Below are 18983 nucleotides of genomic sequence, written 5' to 3'. Positions count from 1 at the left end.
TGGTTTGGTTTGGTTTGGTTTGGTTTGGTTTGGTTTGGTTTGGTTTGGTTTGGTTTGGTTTGGCTAGGTTTGGCTAGGTTTGGCTTGGCTTGGCTTGGTTTGGTTTGGTTTGGTTTGGTTTGGTTTGGTTTTTAACACCTTTGCCAGTTTCACAAGGGAAGACAACCCTGGCTTCTACAACATTCATTTCTTACTAAGTGAAATCCAAGCCTTTTCTTACATTGCTGGCCATTTAGTTCTCTGGCTCACTTACTGGCAGCCTGTGCCCATGTTTCCCTGTGTTCATTCTTACAAGGCTATGCCTTAGTGTCACCACTAACTCTGATCTTTTTGTTGTGACTGCTCTAGTTAAAGCTTTGTTTCATCATTGACCTTTGGAGTTGATTTGTAGATAGGAACCAAATATGTTTTTGTTCATGTTTTTGTGTGTGATTTGTGTTACATTGCAAAGGCTTTCCTTCCCCCAGGACTGTAATCCCAGGGAATAGTACTTGTGTGATTTTTCATTTCATGCCCTTAAACTGTTACTCTAAATAGCCCACTGGGGTCCACTTGGGAGCCAGATGTGAGCACATATCGACTTGTATTTTCTGAGTAGGAGTCCTTTGTCCTGTTGGTTGTGCTCTAAGTCTCACCTACCACACTCTAAGTCCTACTCACACACACACAGATATGCTTCTGACGCTTTCCTAGGATCAGCCCTGCATGTTTTAAATACACCTAAAATGTATTATAAATCAGCCATGATTCAAAATATTATATCTGTTAGAACAAGCCCTTCCACCTTGATTATCTTTTTCAAGCTTGTTTTTAAGATGTATTTAGAATCATTTTGTCAAATTTCTCCAACCCCACTCACTCCTAGCTAGAAAAAAATAGAAAATCTGGTAAGATCTTTTTTTGGATAAGCGCATTCTCTTGAATACATTTCATCCTATCAAATTGCCAGCCTTATTGTTTGGCTGCTTATTTGGAAAGCACTCTCAACCCATAGCAGGGCTGAGGACAACACAGAAGACTCCTGGGTCCCTTAACCAGGGTTCCTGAGTGCTTTTCTTGTCTAAGGGTTGTTTCAGCTCTGTGTCTCTGCAAAGGAAAGCCATATCCTGGTCTTGACCTGGTAGCCCATCACTCCTCAACTGTGTGTGTCCTTCATGTACCTCTCAAGGTGTCCTTCATGGCTACCACACAGCCTTTCCTTTATGAAACCCCTATCTGAATATAACCGTTACCTCATAGATCAGGTTCTGCCTGCTGCCCTAGCAGCTTCTCCTTCCTTTCTGATCCAGGACATTGTCCACAGATCTGTTCTGACTTAGTTGTCAGCTCCTTCATGTGGACCTGTTCCTTTACTTTTCCTGCCACTAATGACTTTAACAGTTCTAAAGAACGTACAGGACACTCATTTGTAGGGTGAGACCCTGGCCTGTGTTTGCCCAATGTTCCCTCACAATCACAGTCAAGCCATAAGTCCTTGGAGACCAATGTTGTGCTCTAACAGGGTATTGTCCTCTTGGGAGACCTGTGTTTCTGGATTGCTATTCTATCACAGGAGAGTCCCACTTCCTTCACCTCTGGTTCTGTATTCATTTACCTGGTTCTATTTTGGAGGCACAGAAGTTGTATCTGTTCATTGGTTTGTAATGTTTATTCTCACTTATTTGATGGAATGGCCTGGATTTTGGATGCCTTTAAGACTTTCCCTCTCTTTTCCCACATCTCTTCACTCTCAAAGTACATCTTGACTTGCTGGCATGAGGTCTCCAGGGTGGTCTTGATCTCCTGTTTCAGAGCCTGCTGTTTAAGGAGTCAAGCGCCTTTGATTGGATAATGGTATTAGATACCAGCTTCTGGGCCTGAGTGTGCTTGGTGCTCTTCTATTGTTCTGGTGTCCTCAGTAACTGAGCCGGGAAACACAGGCATGCATGGACTACATAGCTGTTGACATGTGTACCCATGTGCACAACTGGATCCTTCAGGATTTCCATCTTTGTCTGTAGTTTATGTCAATATTCCTAACGCATGAGAGTTTGTAGCCCTCTTCCATAGTTGAAAGGCCTTCCAGAGAGCAGGAATAAGGCCTTACTAATCTCAGCATAGGAGCATTCTCAGTTGGTGGACTTTGGTGTTCAGCAGAAGCCCTCTCCCAAGCACTTAGACTGCCTTTTTACCCACCACCTTCACTTGCCCTTGCCCCTTTGGGCAGCACACCAACTAGCACTTTCATGGTACCCTCTCTATCAGCATCCCACTTCGCCTCCTCATGATGAAGGGTTAAGATGGGAAAAGAAGGGCCTTGTCTTCTGTTTCTGGAAACAGCCCAGACTCCTTCAAGGACTCCAGGTTGACAGTTTCAGAAAACAGCCAGAGCCCCATTGTGCCCGTCACATGGCTGGTGATGATCAGTTTGCTCTCCAGGGATCAGTGTGTCAGGGGTCCTCCTGGACCCCTGTAAATTATTGCCAGTCTTGTGACTTTACTGAGAGGTCAACTGTGGTTTAAAGTCAAAATTGGGTACTAGAGGATAAGATTGTTTGAGGGTGCCTGCTGCACCGAGAACACATGGCTATAGCCCCTTTTGTCCTGAGTGACATCTGAGGTTCAAGAGAAGGAGACCCCTGGAGAAGATCCCCTTTGGCCCCTCTTGACTCACGGGATGGGGAGTGGGGCTGTCATCCTGCTGCTTCCACAAGACAGAACAGGCTCAATAGAATTGGTCTCTTCACCAGAGATTGGTGCTTTGCTGGTACTCTCATGTATCCCATTCACAGGTGGGTGTGTGCTCAGATGGAGGGCATATCATATAAAGCAAGAACCAGTGTCCTGGGTCTAGAATGATGCAGGTGCTGGTAATGAGATGGGGAGATAGGGAAGAACAGAAGAGACAATCTGATCATTTGCCATTTGGCGTTATTGCAAACCATCATGTGGATTCTAGGACCATTAGGAGAGATTGAAGACAGGAAGTCAAGGGAGATTATAGGTCATAGCTCAGGGGTGCTAACCCAGAATGCCTTAGCCTCAAGAACTGAAGCTGGTACCTCTTGGGGAAGCTGCAGACATCTCAAAATTCTCTGAGCTCAACCAGCCTGCATGTCTATAAGCAAATGTATGGTTCCCAAGAGCACCTCAGAGCTGCTGGGGTTGGCTTCAGGGTGCAAGGCCATGGCCCTTAAGAGGGAGTGTTTCCCTGCTCCTGGAGTCAGCTTCAGGCTGCTAGACCAGAGCCCTGAAGAGTGGGGCTTTTCTCTGTGCTAGTCCAGGCCTCTCATTATTTCTGTCCCTGGCAGATCCTGGGAACTGCTAGCCAGGGGCTTGACTCTGGAGTTGAAGTGGGCTGCCTGCTGTGTGTCAGCACCTGTCAGGTCCCATTCCATCATACAGAGAGGGTCTTTCTACTTAAATCAGCTAAGCTGTCTTAGACCTAGGAGTTCCTCACGAATCAGCCAGCACCAATAGTTTTTCTCTTTCCATAGCTCTTCCCAGAAGCCATGCTCTTCTGGCTTTTTGTTATAGAGGAACAACATCTGCAAGTCAGCCAGCCTGAAGAGCATGACCTCCACCCCAAAGCACCAAGGCTCCGTCCACACCAGGACTCCCTATCCCCTGCACTCCCAACAACATTCTTAGCACTTGGCTTCCTTCTTTAGAATAGCCTGCACACAGCACCAGTCAAAGCCACTGTAGGGCCAGGCACAGTGTGACAGTCACTGTGAGCTTCACAGGGGCTGTGGCCACTATGGGTGTCCTATATTAGGACCCTCTGAACCCCATACCCATGTAACCGTTCTTGCAACACAAGCTGGCCTTGGTACATCGCCCAACAGTGACAGGGCAAGGTTCTGGCATGCTTCCATGTGCCATGAGAGGTAATATCCTAGGGTCTTTATGCAGGAGAAAGCTCAGCCCAGGCTGCATCATGAAGAAGCCTAGATGCCACCCTAAGATTGCCTCTGGGTAGGTGGACAATATCCACTCTAAAAGTTGCCACAGTGCCTGTCCTGGAGTTGGGGTTGTAGTGGCTGGGCTAGGGCTCTGTCTTCACCCTGTCATACTCAGCATGACTCAGCAAACACTTGACATTTCTAGGCCTGTAGAATATAAGCACCTCTTTGTGGCAGGATGAGCAGGAAATAGGGTCCTTAACCTGGCCATAGATGGCTAGGCCTTGGGTTCTGGAGCTTGTCCCTAGGACTAAAGCAGGCCCAAGTGGCTAACCAAGTCCTTCAGAAAAGCAGTGTGGCCTTGCTTCAAAGAGACCCCTCTAACTAGTGTCAGCAGGGCTGGGCTGTTTGAGCAGACCAGATGAAAGTTCAATGAACTAGCCAAGATAGATTTTCCAGGTGGGAAATGACCAAAGCTCCAGAGAGAAGGGCTAAGAAGGAAGCAGGGTTAAGGGAGGGTCTTTCTTAAGGAGCCATAAGAAGGTATCAATCCCCTGCAATAGGAGTTAAAGGTGGTTGTGAAAAGTCAGGGTGCTGGAAACAAAACTTGGGTCTTCTGGAAGAGCACTAAGCTCTCTTAACCATCTCTTCAGCCACAGCTGAGGCCTTTCCTAATTATGACTGAGAGCCTCAGACTATAGCCACAGAGACTACTGTGCAACTTCTGTCCCAATATAGTCACCCTCAGACACTGAAGAGCACAGCAACCTGCTGTTTTCCTCCCTACCCCCTGAAGTGTCCTGCCCTTCTACCCATCTGGTGGTAGAGGGTATAAGAACACATACAGTCCTTCCCCTTGAGTGACAGAAAGCTGAGCCCCTGTATTTTGTTCATACTCCTAAGGGTGGCGCTCCTTTTCCCTCCCTGCCTCTCATCCCATTTAACCTGTGCCTTTTACCAGGCTATAGTTCTCTGAGGGACGGGCATCTGAAAACGAGACTGACAATGATCCCAAGTGGCATGTTAATCAATAGTGGATCCCTGGGTCCCACTTACCCAGGCTGAGTGGCACATGGTCGATAGCAGCCAGTTAACCCAGTCCCTTGCAACCTGCCTGTCTGCACAGTGTCTGCGCCCTGGCCATAGAATGGAATAGAAGCTGCCTCTGAGCAGCTAGCTGGACAGGACGTGACGGAGATGAATGTCTAGTGCATGTGGAATCCCATCGCTGCTGCTTTAATAAAAAGCCTGCTCCAAAGTCCCCACCAATGTTTCCTTGAAATTAAATATGAGGAGGACAGATAATAGCCAGATTCCATACCAGGCCAATATTATCAGGTTGATGTCGGCAGTGATAATAGGAGAAGGATAAGTTGACGAGATTCCATTTATTAAATAAAGTGAGAGAGCCAAAGAACTGGGGCTGCAGGTGCACAGAGCACACAATGCCCACCTCATGAGAGGCAGCTCGGGGAAGGAGGAGCACCCTAGATTTGCTCCTGGAGCTCTTCCTGCAGAGGCTACAGTGCAGGTGACAGCGGGAGACGATATATCCCCACAGTGACCCCGGCATGGGAGCAGGGAAGATCCTGTTCTCTCTGGCCTCTTATTGACTCTGACCCTGTAAACCTGTTCCTTGGTTTACCATTAATTTTGCTTTTCCATGTTTGGAGCCTTTCCTATAGCACCCCTTTCCATGTGGAGTCAGCAAACTTCCAGCCCATTGAGAAGCCCTGCATACCTTGTAGTATGAGCCTGTGTTTTGTTTTGTTTTGTTTTGTTTTGTTTTGTTTTGTTTTGTTGTATCTTTGATTATATCTTCTTTTGAATTTTGTGGTATTTTCTAAAAGTTGAGTAGAGTGAAAAAATAGCATGTGGAAATGGACACACCAGGCTTTTCTGACCATGCCTCTGTCTTACTGCTGCATGCCTTGAGAAAACCGCTTAGGCTTTTGAGACTCATCCCTGTGTGCAGAGTGAGGTAGTAATGCTAAGCTCACAAAGCTGTTGTCTGTATTCTCAGGGACATGTTAGAGTTTTAGTAATATATCTTGTTGGGGACATAGTGGTCCTAGCACAATCTAGTTAATCAGAATAGGAAAGACCTTACCTACATGCACTCCATGCAAGTCTGTCTTTTCTTCCTAGACTGTTTTCTTGGATTCTTTGCCTTCTTCTTTCCACAGCTGTTCCTCATACAAGATGTCTCCCAGGGCATGGACTACTTAAGGAACATGATGTCTCTTTGTAGAGCTACTCATGAGATACTTCCTCCTCTCTTGAACACACTCATGACCATAGTCTCTGAAGTGCAGATGGTTACTGTTTCTGTGCTGAATCACCATGACCAAAAGCACCTTGGGAAGAAAAGTGATCATTTGGCTTATACTTCCACATCACTATTCATCATTGAAGGAAGTCAGGGCAGTAACTCAAACATATCAGGAACCTGGAGGCAGGAACTGATGCAGAGGCCATGGAGTGCTGCTTATTGACTTGTTCCTTGTGGCTTATTCAGCCTCCTTTCTCATAGAACCCAGGACCACCAGCCCAAGAAGCATGGTGCCACCTATAGTGAGATGGGCCCTTCCACATGAATCATCAATCAAGAAAGTGTACAACAGTTTTGCCCACAATAGGGGCATTTTCTCAGTTAATCCCCTTTTCCAAAAAGATTCCAGCGTGTGTCAAATTGACAGAAAACTAGTGAGGACACTAGCTCACAAGGTTGGGGTGAGAAACTGTTGAGCCTGGTATCATTCCATCCTGGTACATGCTCAATAGGTGCTTGGTAGCCCAGAGGCTAGTGCTAAGGAGGTTCTGGACTGAAGTACACTTGAGCCATTCTCCACTCCACCACCTCCACACTTCCCCCCTGTATTGTGTTGTGCTGCCACTTGAGGCCATCAACAGAATGTGTTTCCTCCCAGTTTTAGAGGATGACAGTCCTGCATACTAGGTATGTGCAGTTCCTGGCCCTCCTGTCCAGTGTAGGAGCTGCAGACACTCCTGGTAGACCCTGCCCTCCTGGGCTGATGAATGTAGCACAGCGCCCACCTCTGTTCTCACACAACCAGCTTAAGTGTCTGCCACTGTCTCTCTTATGAGAGTATGCAGTAGATACCAATGGATTTGGCTCATTCTGCTTCTCTGTTACCTGCCTTTACTAAATGTATCCACAGCCACACTGTGTCTAAATAAGGTCATGTTCCAAGGCCCAGGAAGAATGTAGTCAGAGAAGGAAACTCTAAGCCCCTGCCTTCCAGGTGTGCAAAAGGTATCAGGGTTTGTTCTTTCCTGGGCCATCCTCCTTTGGGCACCAGTTTCTATGGTGGCAGATATGTGAGATCCAGATTAATATAAGCCAAGCCAAAATATAGATGTGCGCTGCAGAAACAGTAAGCCTGCCTGGTTTCTGATGTTAAAGCCATATACACTTTTAGGTGGGGGCTATTGCTGCTGGTGATCTGATTTTTGTGCCATTCTTGGTAAACAGCTTTGCATTTACTGAATGTGTGCTGAGACCATGTACCCAAGTCAGCTGAGCAGGACTTCCACATCCACCTAAGCTGACATCCATTCACAAGATTGGTCTTACTCATTGAAGCTGTTTTGTGCACTCAGGTGATCTAACTCGGGTCACCTTGAATTGGGTAAAGCCACCCAAAACCTGGTTTGACCTGGCCAGCCCTACCCTACTTCAGAGAAAGATTCACTTCAGGAGTTGTGCCTTCCCTCAGAGCCTTCTGTGCACAATGGGTAAAACTTCCATTGACATTTGCCTGCCTGTGTATGCTCCTACTGTGCTGAAGTCCCTGTGGAGAGGCACTGTGGCCTCAGCAGTAGCAATGCTGTGCAAGAGATAGATTTCACACAGCTCAGTTTCTCCCTGCCTAGAAACCCCCTGTGTGTTCTCAGAAGTTTGCCCTCAGCTCACAGGCCGTCCTATTGGCACTTGAAGCAGGAGAGCAGCATTCAGCAAGGTGGGTGGCTGTAGTGGCCATGAGAAAAGGGGCTAGTGATGAAGCTACTCCTCTGTTCACTTGCAGTTCAGCTTAATCTATCAGCAGCCTGTCATATTATATGTATGGAGGGGGAGGTTGAGTCAGAGCTCTGGCTGCCAGTGTGCCTCATGCTAGGCCTAGGAGCCTGCCAGAGTACTTTTTCAATAAGGACAGTAAGCTTCATACCACTCAGAGCTGCTCTGCATGTTCAAAGGTCACACTGGGAAAGAAGGGAAGTGTGCTTTAAGATTGAACTTGTACCCCAGCTCTTCTCCCTCATGTATCTGAGGATGCAACGTCAATGCAGGGGCAGAGACCCAGGTAACCTCCCTAGAACTTGTTGGGAAAAGGCTCTTTTGAGCAGCATTGGGCACAGCTATGAGAATAGGGGGCATCTACCCTGTAGGTTTTGTTCCCTGTGGCTTGGCAGCTTGCCACAGCAGCCCAGCCAGCCTGCCGACTTATATTACAAACCTATCTTGTTCAGACCTTGGTTGAGTCTTACTGTCTCAGCTAAACATGGGCTTCTCCCTTCCTCACTGGTCCATGTCTTAAGGATAGGGCTGTGACCAAGTTCCACTCAGCAGAGAGAGGTGAACTGGGTGAGAGAAGGTTCTAGGAAGAGTCAGGCCTGATTAAATGAGGCACCATGCCTACAGAGAGGACAGTGCATGAGGACTGTGGTCCTGGTCTAGTTCAAGAAGAATGAAGGAATCAAGTAATCCAATTGAAAAATGGGGTACAGAGCTAAACAGAGAATTCTCAATAGAGGAATATCAAATGGCAGAGAAACACTTAAATGCTCAACATCAGGGAGATGCAAATCAAAATGACCCTGAGATTTCACTTGACATGCATCAGAATGGCTGAGATCAAAAACTCAAGTGACAACACATGCTGGAGAGGATGTAGACAAAAGGGAACCCTTCTCCATTGCTGGTAGGAATGTAAACTTGTACAACCACTTTGGAAATCAATATGGTGCTTTCTCAGACAATTAGGAATAGTGCTACCTGAAGATCCAGCTATACCACTCCTAGGCATATATCCAAAAGATGCTCACCTATGCAACAAGGACATTTGCTCAACCATGTTTGTAGAAGCTTTATTCATAATAGCCAGAAGTTGGAAACAACCCAGATGTCCCTCAGTTAAGGAATGGATACAGAAATTGTGGTACATTACACAATGGAATAACCTACTCAGCAATTAAAAACAAGGAATTCATGAAATTTGCAGGCAAATGATGGGAACGAGAAAAGATCATCCTGAGTGAGGTATCCCAGAAGCAGAAGGACACACAGGGTATATACTCACTTATAAGTGGGTATTAGACATATAATATAGAATAATCATACTAAAATCTGTTTACCAAAGAAGCTAATCAAGAAGGAGGACCCTGGGTAAGATGTTCAATCCTCATTCAGAAGGGCAAATGGGATGGACATCGGAAGAGGGAGAAAACAGGGAACAGGACAGGATCCTACCACAGAGGGCCTCTGAAAGACTCTACCCAGCAGGGTATCAAAGCAGATGCTGAGACTCATAACCAAACTTTGGGCAGAGAGTGGGGAATCTTATGAAAGAAGAAGGAGATAGAAAGACCTGGAAGGGACAGGAGCTCCACAAGGAGAGCAGCAGAACCAAAAACTCTTTTCTGAGACTGATACTCCAAACAAGGACAATGCACGGAGATAACCTAGAACCCCTGCACAGATGTAGCCCATGGCAGGTCAGTGTCTTAAGAGGGTTCCCTAGTAATGAGAACAGGGACTTGTTTCTGACATGAACTCAGGGGCTGGCTCTTTGATCATCTCTCCCTGAGGGGGAGCAGCCTTACCAGGCCACAGAGGAAGACAATGCAGCCAGTCCTGATGAGACCTGATAGATTAGGGTCAGATGGAAGGGGAGGAGGACCTCCCCTATCACTGGACTGGGGAAAGGGCATAGGAGGAGAAGAGGGGCGGAGTAGGAGGGAGGGGACAAGGGAGGGGGCTACAGCCGGGATACAAAGTAAATAAATGGAAATAAATAAACAAAAATAAATAAGTAAATTTTAAAAGAGAAAAATAAAAAAGAAGAATGAAGGGCCCCAGGCAGTATCATGAAGCAAATGGGAGTTCTAGAAATGTCCATACAGGCCCCTGGGCTGGGCATGAGACATGCAGACTTGCTTCCTAAGCCCCTGATTACTCTGTTGCTGGCTCGCCCTAACTGATGACTTTGACCTGCTTGAGTTATCTTGATGACAGTACTACCCCCACTGGTGTTGACTGCATGGCTGACACTCTAGATTCAGAGGTGCTGGGCAGAACAGCAGGCTGGGCTGGAGCACAGCTTGCAGAAAACCCATCCTTTTTATTGCCAAAGACTGTGAGGAATGGCGCACTGCAGCTTTATCACTGTCAGGTGTCGCCACAAGTCCACCACAGCTGCTACAAACCTGCGTAAAGCTGGAAAGCTGATGGTGACTGGCACCACTACGATGTCAATAAACATGCCCTCCCCATGCACTAGCTATGTGATGTAGCTTCTCCATACCACAGTTTACCCATGTGGGAGAAGGAGGTGGGGAAGAATAAATAACATGTGCCACATAGAGCCAGGAGTGGTGATGGGAGCATGTTTTCACCAGTGTGCTGCTGTGTGAGCTGCTGGAGGGCTGAGCATGAGAAAGTAAGTGTGCACAAGACCCTGAGTAAAGGTGTTAAAGGAGGTTTGTGGTAGGAGCAGAAGGACAGTGTGAGAGAATGGGTGTGTGGGAGTTTGTTGATGTGGGAGGGGTGTGAGAGTGAGTGAATGAGTGGATGACTCTATGTGGAATCATAGGTGAATGAGGGGCAGCCGTACACGCGGGAGTGTGTGTGAGGTACGTGGGAGTATGTGTAGCTATGTGTGTGTGAGTTGTCAGAATACTGGATATGTGACAATGAGGGAGGCCGAGGGGATGAGAGCTAAGTGGAACAACAAAGGGGTCTGCTGCTCAAAGGTGGCCACAGGGAGGCTGAGAGGGGCACCTGTGACAGTGTAATCTATTGTTTACTTTTTTATCACTTGTTTTGCATCACAGCTATAGAAAGTCACCATATTTGTTTGTTGTAGATTCTAAAACTATTTTGATAAAGGAAGAAAGAAAAGATAGTAAAATGCCTCAAAACATTACTACAGTTATCTCCAAGAAGTGTTTTGTTTGCTTGTCAGTTTGTTTGTCTTTTTGTTTTATCTTTTGGACATCTCTGTAGGTTTCCTGCTTTACATGTGCTTGAAGCAAAATTAGAACAAGAGTTTTGGGGACAGGGGAAATGGCATTCCTGACACATGGCCATGGCATCAGATCTACAATGCACAGAAGAACCCCTGGACAGAGCCTGACCCAGCTAGCTAGGAGGCTCTAGTGTTGTGTCAGTGGGGCAGCCGAGGCCCCTGCCTACCAGGCCCCTCACACATTCTGGTGGCATTGAGGACGCAGGGCAGCAGCCAGCCAGCATACCACCCTAGACCTCAATCTATTCAACATTGGCCACTGGCCATAGGATCAGACCTGCACCTCTACACTTGTCGAGTAAGCTGATGCATGGATGGACATCCAGAACTTACCCTAGTGTCTTTCTGAGTGTTGAGTGGGAGCTCTTCCCTCCCATTCCTTCTAATGCCAACCATCTGCTCTTGTCATTCCCCAGGCCTCGCAGAGTTGAGCCTGTATGCTCTGGCCTACAGGCCCAGATCCTCCGCTGCTACCATGACCATCTGCATGAGGTGCTTCTGTGCTCGGACCTGGTCAAGGCATACAAGCACTGTGTGAGCACTGCCCACAAGGTGAGGTCACCTGCCTTAGTGTGTGAGCATGGGCCTATGCCTGGGCCTCTGCATTTACATGTCCCATCTATCACCTGGCTCAGAGCCATGACTCACTACTCTTGGAACCCAGATGTGTCCCTGGAGCAGTAACCCCCACCCCTGTGCTGCTTTACCTGGCTGGGCTTATGAAGTCTGTCCACCTTCCTGGAGACAGTGGCAAACTTCTCACCTTTCAACAAAGAGGCTGAGGGAAAGACTCCCCTGTTATACACACAGGCTTCTTTAGCAGAAGCAGCTGTATGCCCTGCTCCATCTATTCTGTGTCAGTGGCCACTTTTAGTCCCTATGCCCCTTAGGTCCCACCAGTATATCTTATTGCACTGAGTGAAACCATGGGAAAGGTAATGATGATTGATGGTGGGCAGCTTTCAGGAAGCTCCAATGTGCCTCTGTCATTACACATGCCTGAAAGAGGTGTGGGACCTTCCAGGCTCAGCCTCTCCTTCCTGGCCCTATACCTAATGCTCCTGGAAACATTAGAGCCATCTGAGCCCCCAAGCCACCTCTAGGCCATGCATGCAGTCTGGCACAGTTTGGGCCTTGGCACCCAGGCTCACAGGGCTCCCTGTGATTGAGGTGCACCTACTGGAAAAACTCAGTGCCCTCTGCCAGCTCCACAGAACATAGTCCCTGGCAGAGTTGAAAGAGCAGCAAGGGATTCTCAGAAAAGATTAGCTTCCAAAAGCAGTTAGGTGTTGTCAGAGGCATTCCTGGGACAGCTCAGGACACCTGAGGGCCCCCTTCAGGTGCAGAGCTATATATTCACATGCAGGTTTGCAGAGCTTCCTACAGCATGAACCTGATTGCACAGGTGCACTCTCCCTGTGTCTCTCCTAGAAAATCCTTGGCTGTTTAGAGAACAGGAAGGGCCTTGCTTAGGCAGAACAGAAGTGGGCAAGGCTGCACTAGGCTAGGGTAGGGGTCAGGCATGCCACTGTGAGGGTGGAGAAGGGAGCTGGGACTTTGGGAATAAATATAGGTGGTGCTGGCTATTATTGCTTCAGAATGTGTTAAGTAAGGGCCTGTGTCCTGCTGGGCAATGAGGAGAGCCCCAGTCCAGGTGTTAGGCCAGCTAATTGACTAGTAGCCAGTCATGCTCTAGGGGAATGGCCACTGTCCCATGCAGTCTTCAGGAGCCTAGAAAGCATGGAGATAGGCTCTAGCACCCCAGGCCTGGGACATCAATGGGGAAGAAGAGGACTCAGCTGAATTCTTGACTGTTCTCTTTGAAGGGCTGAGGAGCAGCATCTTTCCTGGAGCCTTGAAGAAGGGACCAATCATGGGACCACCAGACCCCAAGGCATGGCCCCTGTGCCCTTCAGTCTCTGGCTGGGCACCCATATGCCTCTGAGCATGGGGCCACCATGCTTGAGAAACAGTATGTGCTACTGACCGAAAACAAATAAAACAGATGTCTTTGTTTGCAGTCATTCACTCACTGGCACCCCGTTACTTCTGTTGAATCTGTGTCCAGCCTTCTGTTGGTCACCAGTGACACAGAGCCTCATAGGACAGACTGCTTCTCTGGGGGAGTACTAGGCCTGGCATGGGGAGAGCATGGAAACCCAAAACAAAAGCCACCATGGAGCAGGTATAAGAGGAAAGGAAGGAAGTGTTTTTTTCTTGGGATGGTGCCAGCTTCCAGAAGGACCTTCTGCTTGCTCTCAGGAAGGCTCATGTATAAATGCAAGAGAGCAGAGCTGGGAGTAGTGGGTCCTGAGCAGGGAGGAGCATGGTGGTCTGTAGCTAATATAACAGTGAGCATGAAAAGGAAAGGAAGTTGGGGGATGGGACAGCAGGGCTGCGGAAGCCAGGCCTTGAGCAGGGCAGTGCTAGTCAGGCACCTAGAGCTATGTCATTCTGCTCTCTTAAGAAGAGGCAGACGAGGTAGGGCCAAGCCTAAGAGCACCATGGTATGCACAGCCCTAATCGCATGGGTCAGAGCAGGTGTCTAAATGTTAAGATAGTAAGAAAGGATGGATGGTTTTCAGGTCTCTGACAGGGTGCAGGTAGTGCCACTATGGTTCACATAATAGTTCTAATATCACTATAGTTCTAATGCTGGCCTTCAGTTCTCAGCCTTCCCCTAGGCCTGCACACCAAGCACCAGGACCACACTGTGGCCTGTATAAGTCAGGACAAGAGTTTGGGTGGAGCTTGGGGTTCTCTAGCCTCCTTGCTGGTGACCTTGTGTTTCCTATTCTGGTTTGTTCAAGAAGTCCCCGAGCCATCTGGAGCTGAGTGCCCCAGACTCAGGCTTAGTGGCACAGAAATCTGTGCTCATCCCTGTACTTCACCCTTGAAGCCCAGGGAAGAAAGAACTGACATTTGGGAGATACCCACCGTCTAGGCAGGTTTGCCTGATGGTCTTATTTGCCACAGTATGGGAGCAGTGGTCAAGAAAGGCAGCCATGACACCTTCCCAGTGTTCTGGGTGAGTGCCTTACAGTGTGTAGGGAAGCTGGGTGTCCTAGCCTAAGCCCTGCAAGGAGGGAAAGTCCTGCTGGGATGGGAGGGGCCACAGGTCACATGGCTTAGTGACCCTAAGTGACACCAGAGCTGTCCTCCATCTAGGAACAATGATTCTCTCTGAGCCTCCTCCGGAGACCTGGCTACCTGACACTGTCTTGAGTGTCCCACAGCAGTTAACTTGCAGCTGTCCCTTCTATTCTGCAAGCTCAGAATAGTCCGGGGCTGGGCGGCAGACGCTGCCAGGTATGTGCGCACCTGGGAACTGCACAAGCCTGTGCCAGATCACTCTGCTGGGAAATAGGTCACCCCCAGATCTGGCATGAATGCTACCATATTTGTGGCTTCAAGCACTGCTGAGCAGAGCCTCTATCCTGGTCCCTCTTAGCTTCCCTGTGCCTTCCCTACTTATAAGTCTGCAGACATTGGCAAGTCAGCAGGCAACCACTGATCCCTAGGATCTCCCTCTTACTCCCCTGCCCAGCAACTGCCAGCCACACGGCTTCCTCTAAGTGTTCCTCTGCAGGCCGGGACTGGTCTCAGGCTCAAGGCAGCTGGGCAGGAGCCCCAGCAAACACCCTCACCCATGGCCTATAGCCTCTAGTCCAAGTGCCCTGGTGGCACTGCTGGCTGCCTGTGGGGGAGAAGGAAGACTACCTTGACCTCAGAGCTCTGTAGAGTAAGTTCTTCTCTGGGAGGCAACCCTGACCAGCCTTAGCTGGGGTCTGTCTAAAGAGCCCCTGGGAATGGAAGACAAGAGCAGCTTGACAAGACACCTCACTGACAACAGATGACTGTGAGGTTTATCCACAAAGTCTGTAGGGTCTTGGGACCAAAAAGCAGAGCAGAAAAAGCTGACTTTGGACAGCCTGGAGAACTCCAGTCCTCAGCAAAGGTCAGGGAAGTGTAGGGTGCAGGTCTATATAGTGTTCTTCATGGTTCCTGACCCTCCCTGTAACCTATACCTAGAGTCTCAGCCTAGCTGCCTGGCCATCCTGCCAGCCACAGAATCACAGCAGAGAGGAAGATCTTAATTGGCTTTCACTTGTCATTCTGAAGGTGGGAGACTCCTCGTTCTATGAAATGATGAGTGTCCAGGAGCCAAACAAAGGAGGCTGACTTTGTAGAAAATGCTGGGGAAAGCAGAAACCCAACACAGGAGATTAGCCATTTCAGAGTCATTCCCTCATAAAGAGCACAGAGGGGCCAGTGCAGTGAGCTCTTCCTTGTGATTGGCCACTGTGGAGGCTCCTGTTCTTGGAAAACTGGCCCATTCAGGGTTCAGCTTGAGGACTTGGCACCCAGGCGGAGCACCTTCATTCTAGAATGGTCTGTCTGCTAGGGCCCTGTAGAGGCTAATCGGAAAGATGGCCACCTGTGGACTGCAACAGTGCTCTTAGCCCTGGGCCTCCCAGCATAGTCTCTCCCACACAGACATACCACACCACACTACACCACATCCACACACCACTCACACCACACCACACACACACACACATACTTACTTTTCTGCTCTTCATTAGCTGACGCTTGGTCCTGAGAACAGGTTGTACTGCTCCAAACTGCAAGTAGACCTGCCACCTCCCCAGAACTCAAGGCACTCCCCTGAAGCCCCACCCCACCCCCTTCCTACTGTACACTAAACAACCCTCAATGTAGCAGAACTTCAGGGAAGGTGTTCCATAAAGCCTCTGCTGCCAATTTCTCCTCCTCTCCCCTCCCCTCCCCCCCCCCCCAACAAAGCTAGCTCATCCTTGAGCCTCCACAATTCCTGGGACTGGGAATGGGAGAGGGGCCAGGATTGAGGAGTGTCCATCACCAAGGCCTCCATCCAGCATCTCCTGTATCTGTTTGCCTCTGTAATGCTCTTGTCTCCAACTCGGGGTGGGAGAGTGACCATGTGGTTACCATGGACCTCAGCCATTGGACCTCAGTTCAGCAAGTCCCTGAACTAAAGTTTCCTTGTCTATAAACAGTTAGAGTAATGTCCAGAATTCCTAGGCACTGTCTGTGGCCTGCTCTATTTTCTTTGACAAACAACTCAGGTTTGCTGAGGGATCTTCCTCTCGAAGCCCTAGTCTGGCATCCATCCCCTTCTCCCACAGAGGAAGAGGGTACCCCGAAGTAGGGTGGACAGAGGCACACAGTGGTCAGAGAGAACCTGGATGAGCCAGAGCTGATGTTAACAAAATCGCTTCCTTTTCAAGTGTGTTGGTAACAGGTTTTCTGTCATTTGCAGCAGAATCCCCAGGAAAGAGCATGGTATTGGGGAGGGGGCTGTCACAGTATCTTGACTCATTCTTTCTGAGCTGTCGGGCTGTGGAGGAGTCACCAACTAATGCTGTCTCTGAAGATGAGGCAGCACCAGCTTCCACAGGTACCCAAGAGGCACTTTGACCCAGGTGTGGTCAAGTCTAAGGTGCTAGTGCTGGAAGGGGAAGATTCCTGAGCCTGCTTAAGCCAAACCAGCAGATATTTGAGCTGTCACCTCACCTAGTCACCCTACCCACTCTCAGAGGCTTAATACTGACCATAGGACCTGTGTCTGCACCCCAACCTTAGTACCCCCAAAGAATGAGAGTATGTTAGCTGACTCCACTAATCTAACAATTAGATTCCTTGTCTCTGCCTTTTCCTCGTGGATAGGATGGGAGAGGGAGGAATGGCTGACCGGCTTTTTACTGTACTTCCTTCCTGAGCCACAGAGGTTGCATGCACAGGGTGCAGATGGTATATGTAAAGGTGCCCAAGTATGCAGGTGTGCGTGTGCACATGTCCATTTCTGCATGTGCACAAAGGAGTATGCATATGTGGGAGTTCAGTGCTCACGTGGGTAGGGGCATCTGTGTGTCTCTGGTGTGTGTTCTCCTGTGTGTGCTTGTGTGTGCCTAGAACTGTGTATCTGCACACAGGTGGCCAGCCTCCCCCAGCACACCTGCCGATACAGGCTTTTTATATCTGGACCTCATCTCATTTACATGCTTTCCCGATGCCAAAAGTAAGCTTCCCTTTGGTGTGTGTGTGTGTGTGTGTGTGAGAGAGAGAGAGAGAGAGAGAGAGAGAGAGAGAGAGAGAGAGAGAGATTGGTGTGTAGTATGTTCCTATATATGTATGTATGTACTTGGTACCCCTAGTACCTTGCTGGGGGAGGGGTGTGTCAGACAGTGTGCACCTCAAGAATGTCCTGAAGCAGTGCTGGTAATTCTTGCTGCTGGGGAACAATGTGATGTGTCATTCTTAGTCCAGCCAGGAAAGCAGAGAAAGCTGTGGTTATTGAGGCCAGAGGGAACAGAAGATAGGAAGCTGATCACGGAGGAGACAGAGGAGGGGAAACCTCAGCTGGGTGTTGTGATAAACTCTGGATGAACAGCAGCAGGAAGCGCCTGGCCTGCCAGGGCTAGAGAAACACAAGGAGAAAGGATTGCTGGCACCGTGGGGGTTTGAGGGGGTATTGCTCAGGGATCTAGAGGCACAGCTACAGGGGGGGGGGGGCCTTCCTGTGGAAGATCTCCGGCTCAGTATGCTTCATCTCATCACCCATCATCACTGGGCCTCCCAGAGCTGGGCACAGCAGGGAGACAGAGGTCTGGGGAGCTGTGGTTAGCCCTGCTGAGAAGGAATAGTCAGACTAATGGTGCAGCTCCTCACTGCTCTGTGCTGGCATGTGTGCCTGTGCTTACACGACCATGAGCAGTGGGTATCAGTTCAGGTGTGGACATGGACCTGAGTGTTTTATACCCTGTCTTGGCAGGTCGTGGACAGCTGGCAGAGAATGATACCAACAGCCAAATCTAGTACTTAGCAGCCTTTAAACAGGAACCAGAGGAGTGTGCATGTTTGCTTAAAGCCTTATACAGCAATATGGGCTAATCACTGCTATAATCCTCATAGATAAGGGCAGTATGGCACAGAGAATGTGAGTAACTTGCCAAAGATCACACAGCAAGATCCAAAGACAGGACTCAGAGCAGCCTGGCCCTTAACCCCTGCCCTCAGACTAACTCTGCACCTTCTATTGGAGGTGGGCCCTGGCTGTGTGCTAGACAGAGCTACCTCTAAACCTGCTCCAGAAATGTCTTTGCCTGTTCCTGGCTATCCAAAGAGTGACCCTGGCACAGGTCCCGTATTGGCCTAGAGGCTATATAACTGTAGCCCGTTCCTCCTCACATGACATGGAGAGATCCATGACAGTGAGTCAGGTTTGAGCCCAGAGTCGAGCAGTCTGGTAGCCTTGAAGCTCTCACAAATGGCGACAGAGTGGTTCTGCCCCACCTCGTCCCACTGTCGCCCCAGATAAACCCCTAGAGTTAATGCAAGGGAATAAGAGCACCTAGTACAAAGCAGAGTGGCCACTGGCGGAAGTTTGCTGGATGAAATGTGTCAAGCTTTGCTTTTTTTAAAAAAACCTTTTATTGATTCTTTGTGGGTTTCACATAATGTGCCCCAGTCCCACTGTCCTCTCATATCCACCTTTGCCCTTGCAACCTTCCCTGCCAGCCACTTGCTGTCTGTGGCCTGCCTGCGCCATATGCTGGAGGTCAGGACTGTGGGTGCCATGGCAGCCCGAAGGTAGGTCTTCTCAGTGTAGGGACATTCAGGACAATAGAGGGACAGCTCACCGGAACCCTTATATGCGCTACATCAAAGCTGCAAAATACACAAGGCCAGGTTTGCAGAATGGACCGAAGAAGCCCACGATGAAATTTACAGAGGGTAGGTCTTCTGTCTTCCTCCTCCTGTGCTGCACTGCCTGAATTTGATTTGATTT

General features: G+C 49.0%; 1 protein-coding gene across 1 annotated transcript in view; it reads left to right on the top strand.

Annotated features, from left to right (window-relative positions):
* Chchd6 (coiled-coil-helix-coiled-coil-helix domain containing 6) overlaps positions 1-13176 on the top strand; it is a 207731-nt gene extending 194555 nt beyond the window's left edge. The window contains exons 7-8 of the mRNA XM_055617420.1: positions 11569-11704; positions 12979-13176. Of these exons, the coding sequence (XP_055473395.1) occupies positions 11569-11704; positions 12979-12984 (142 nt within the window). The 3' untranslated portion in view covers positions 12985-13176. The remainder of the gene's footprint in view (positions 1-11568; positions 11705-12978) is intronic.
* Positions 13177-18983: the final 5807 nt, after the last annotated feature.

Source organism: Psammomys obesus, unplaced genomic scaffold (genome assembly GCF_907164565.1).
Source record: "Psammomys obesus unplaced genomic scaffold, mPsaObe1.curated_primary_1811, whole genome shotgun sequence".
NCBI classification, from domain to species: domain Eukaryota; kingdom Metazoa; phylum Chordata; class Mammalia; order Rodentia; family Muridae; genus Psammomys; species Psammomys obesus.
The sequence above is the reverse complement of the archived record's forward strand: the minus strand, read 5'-3'. Positions and strand labels throughout refer to the sequence as shown.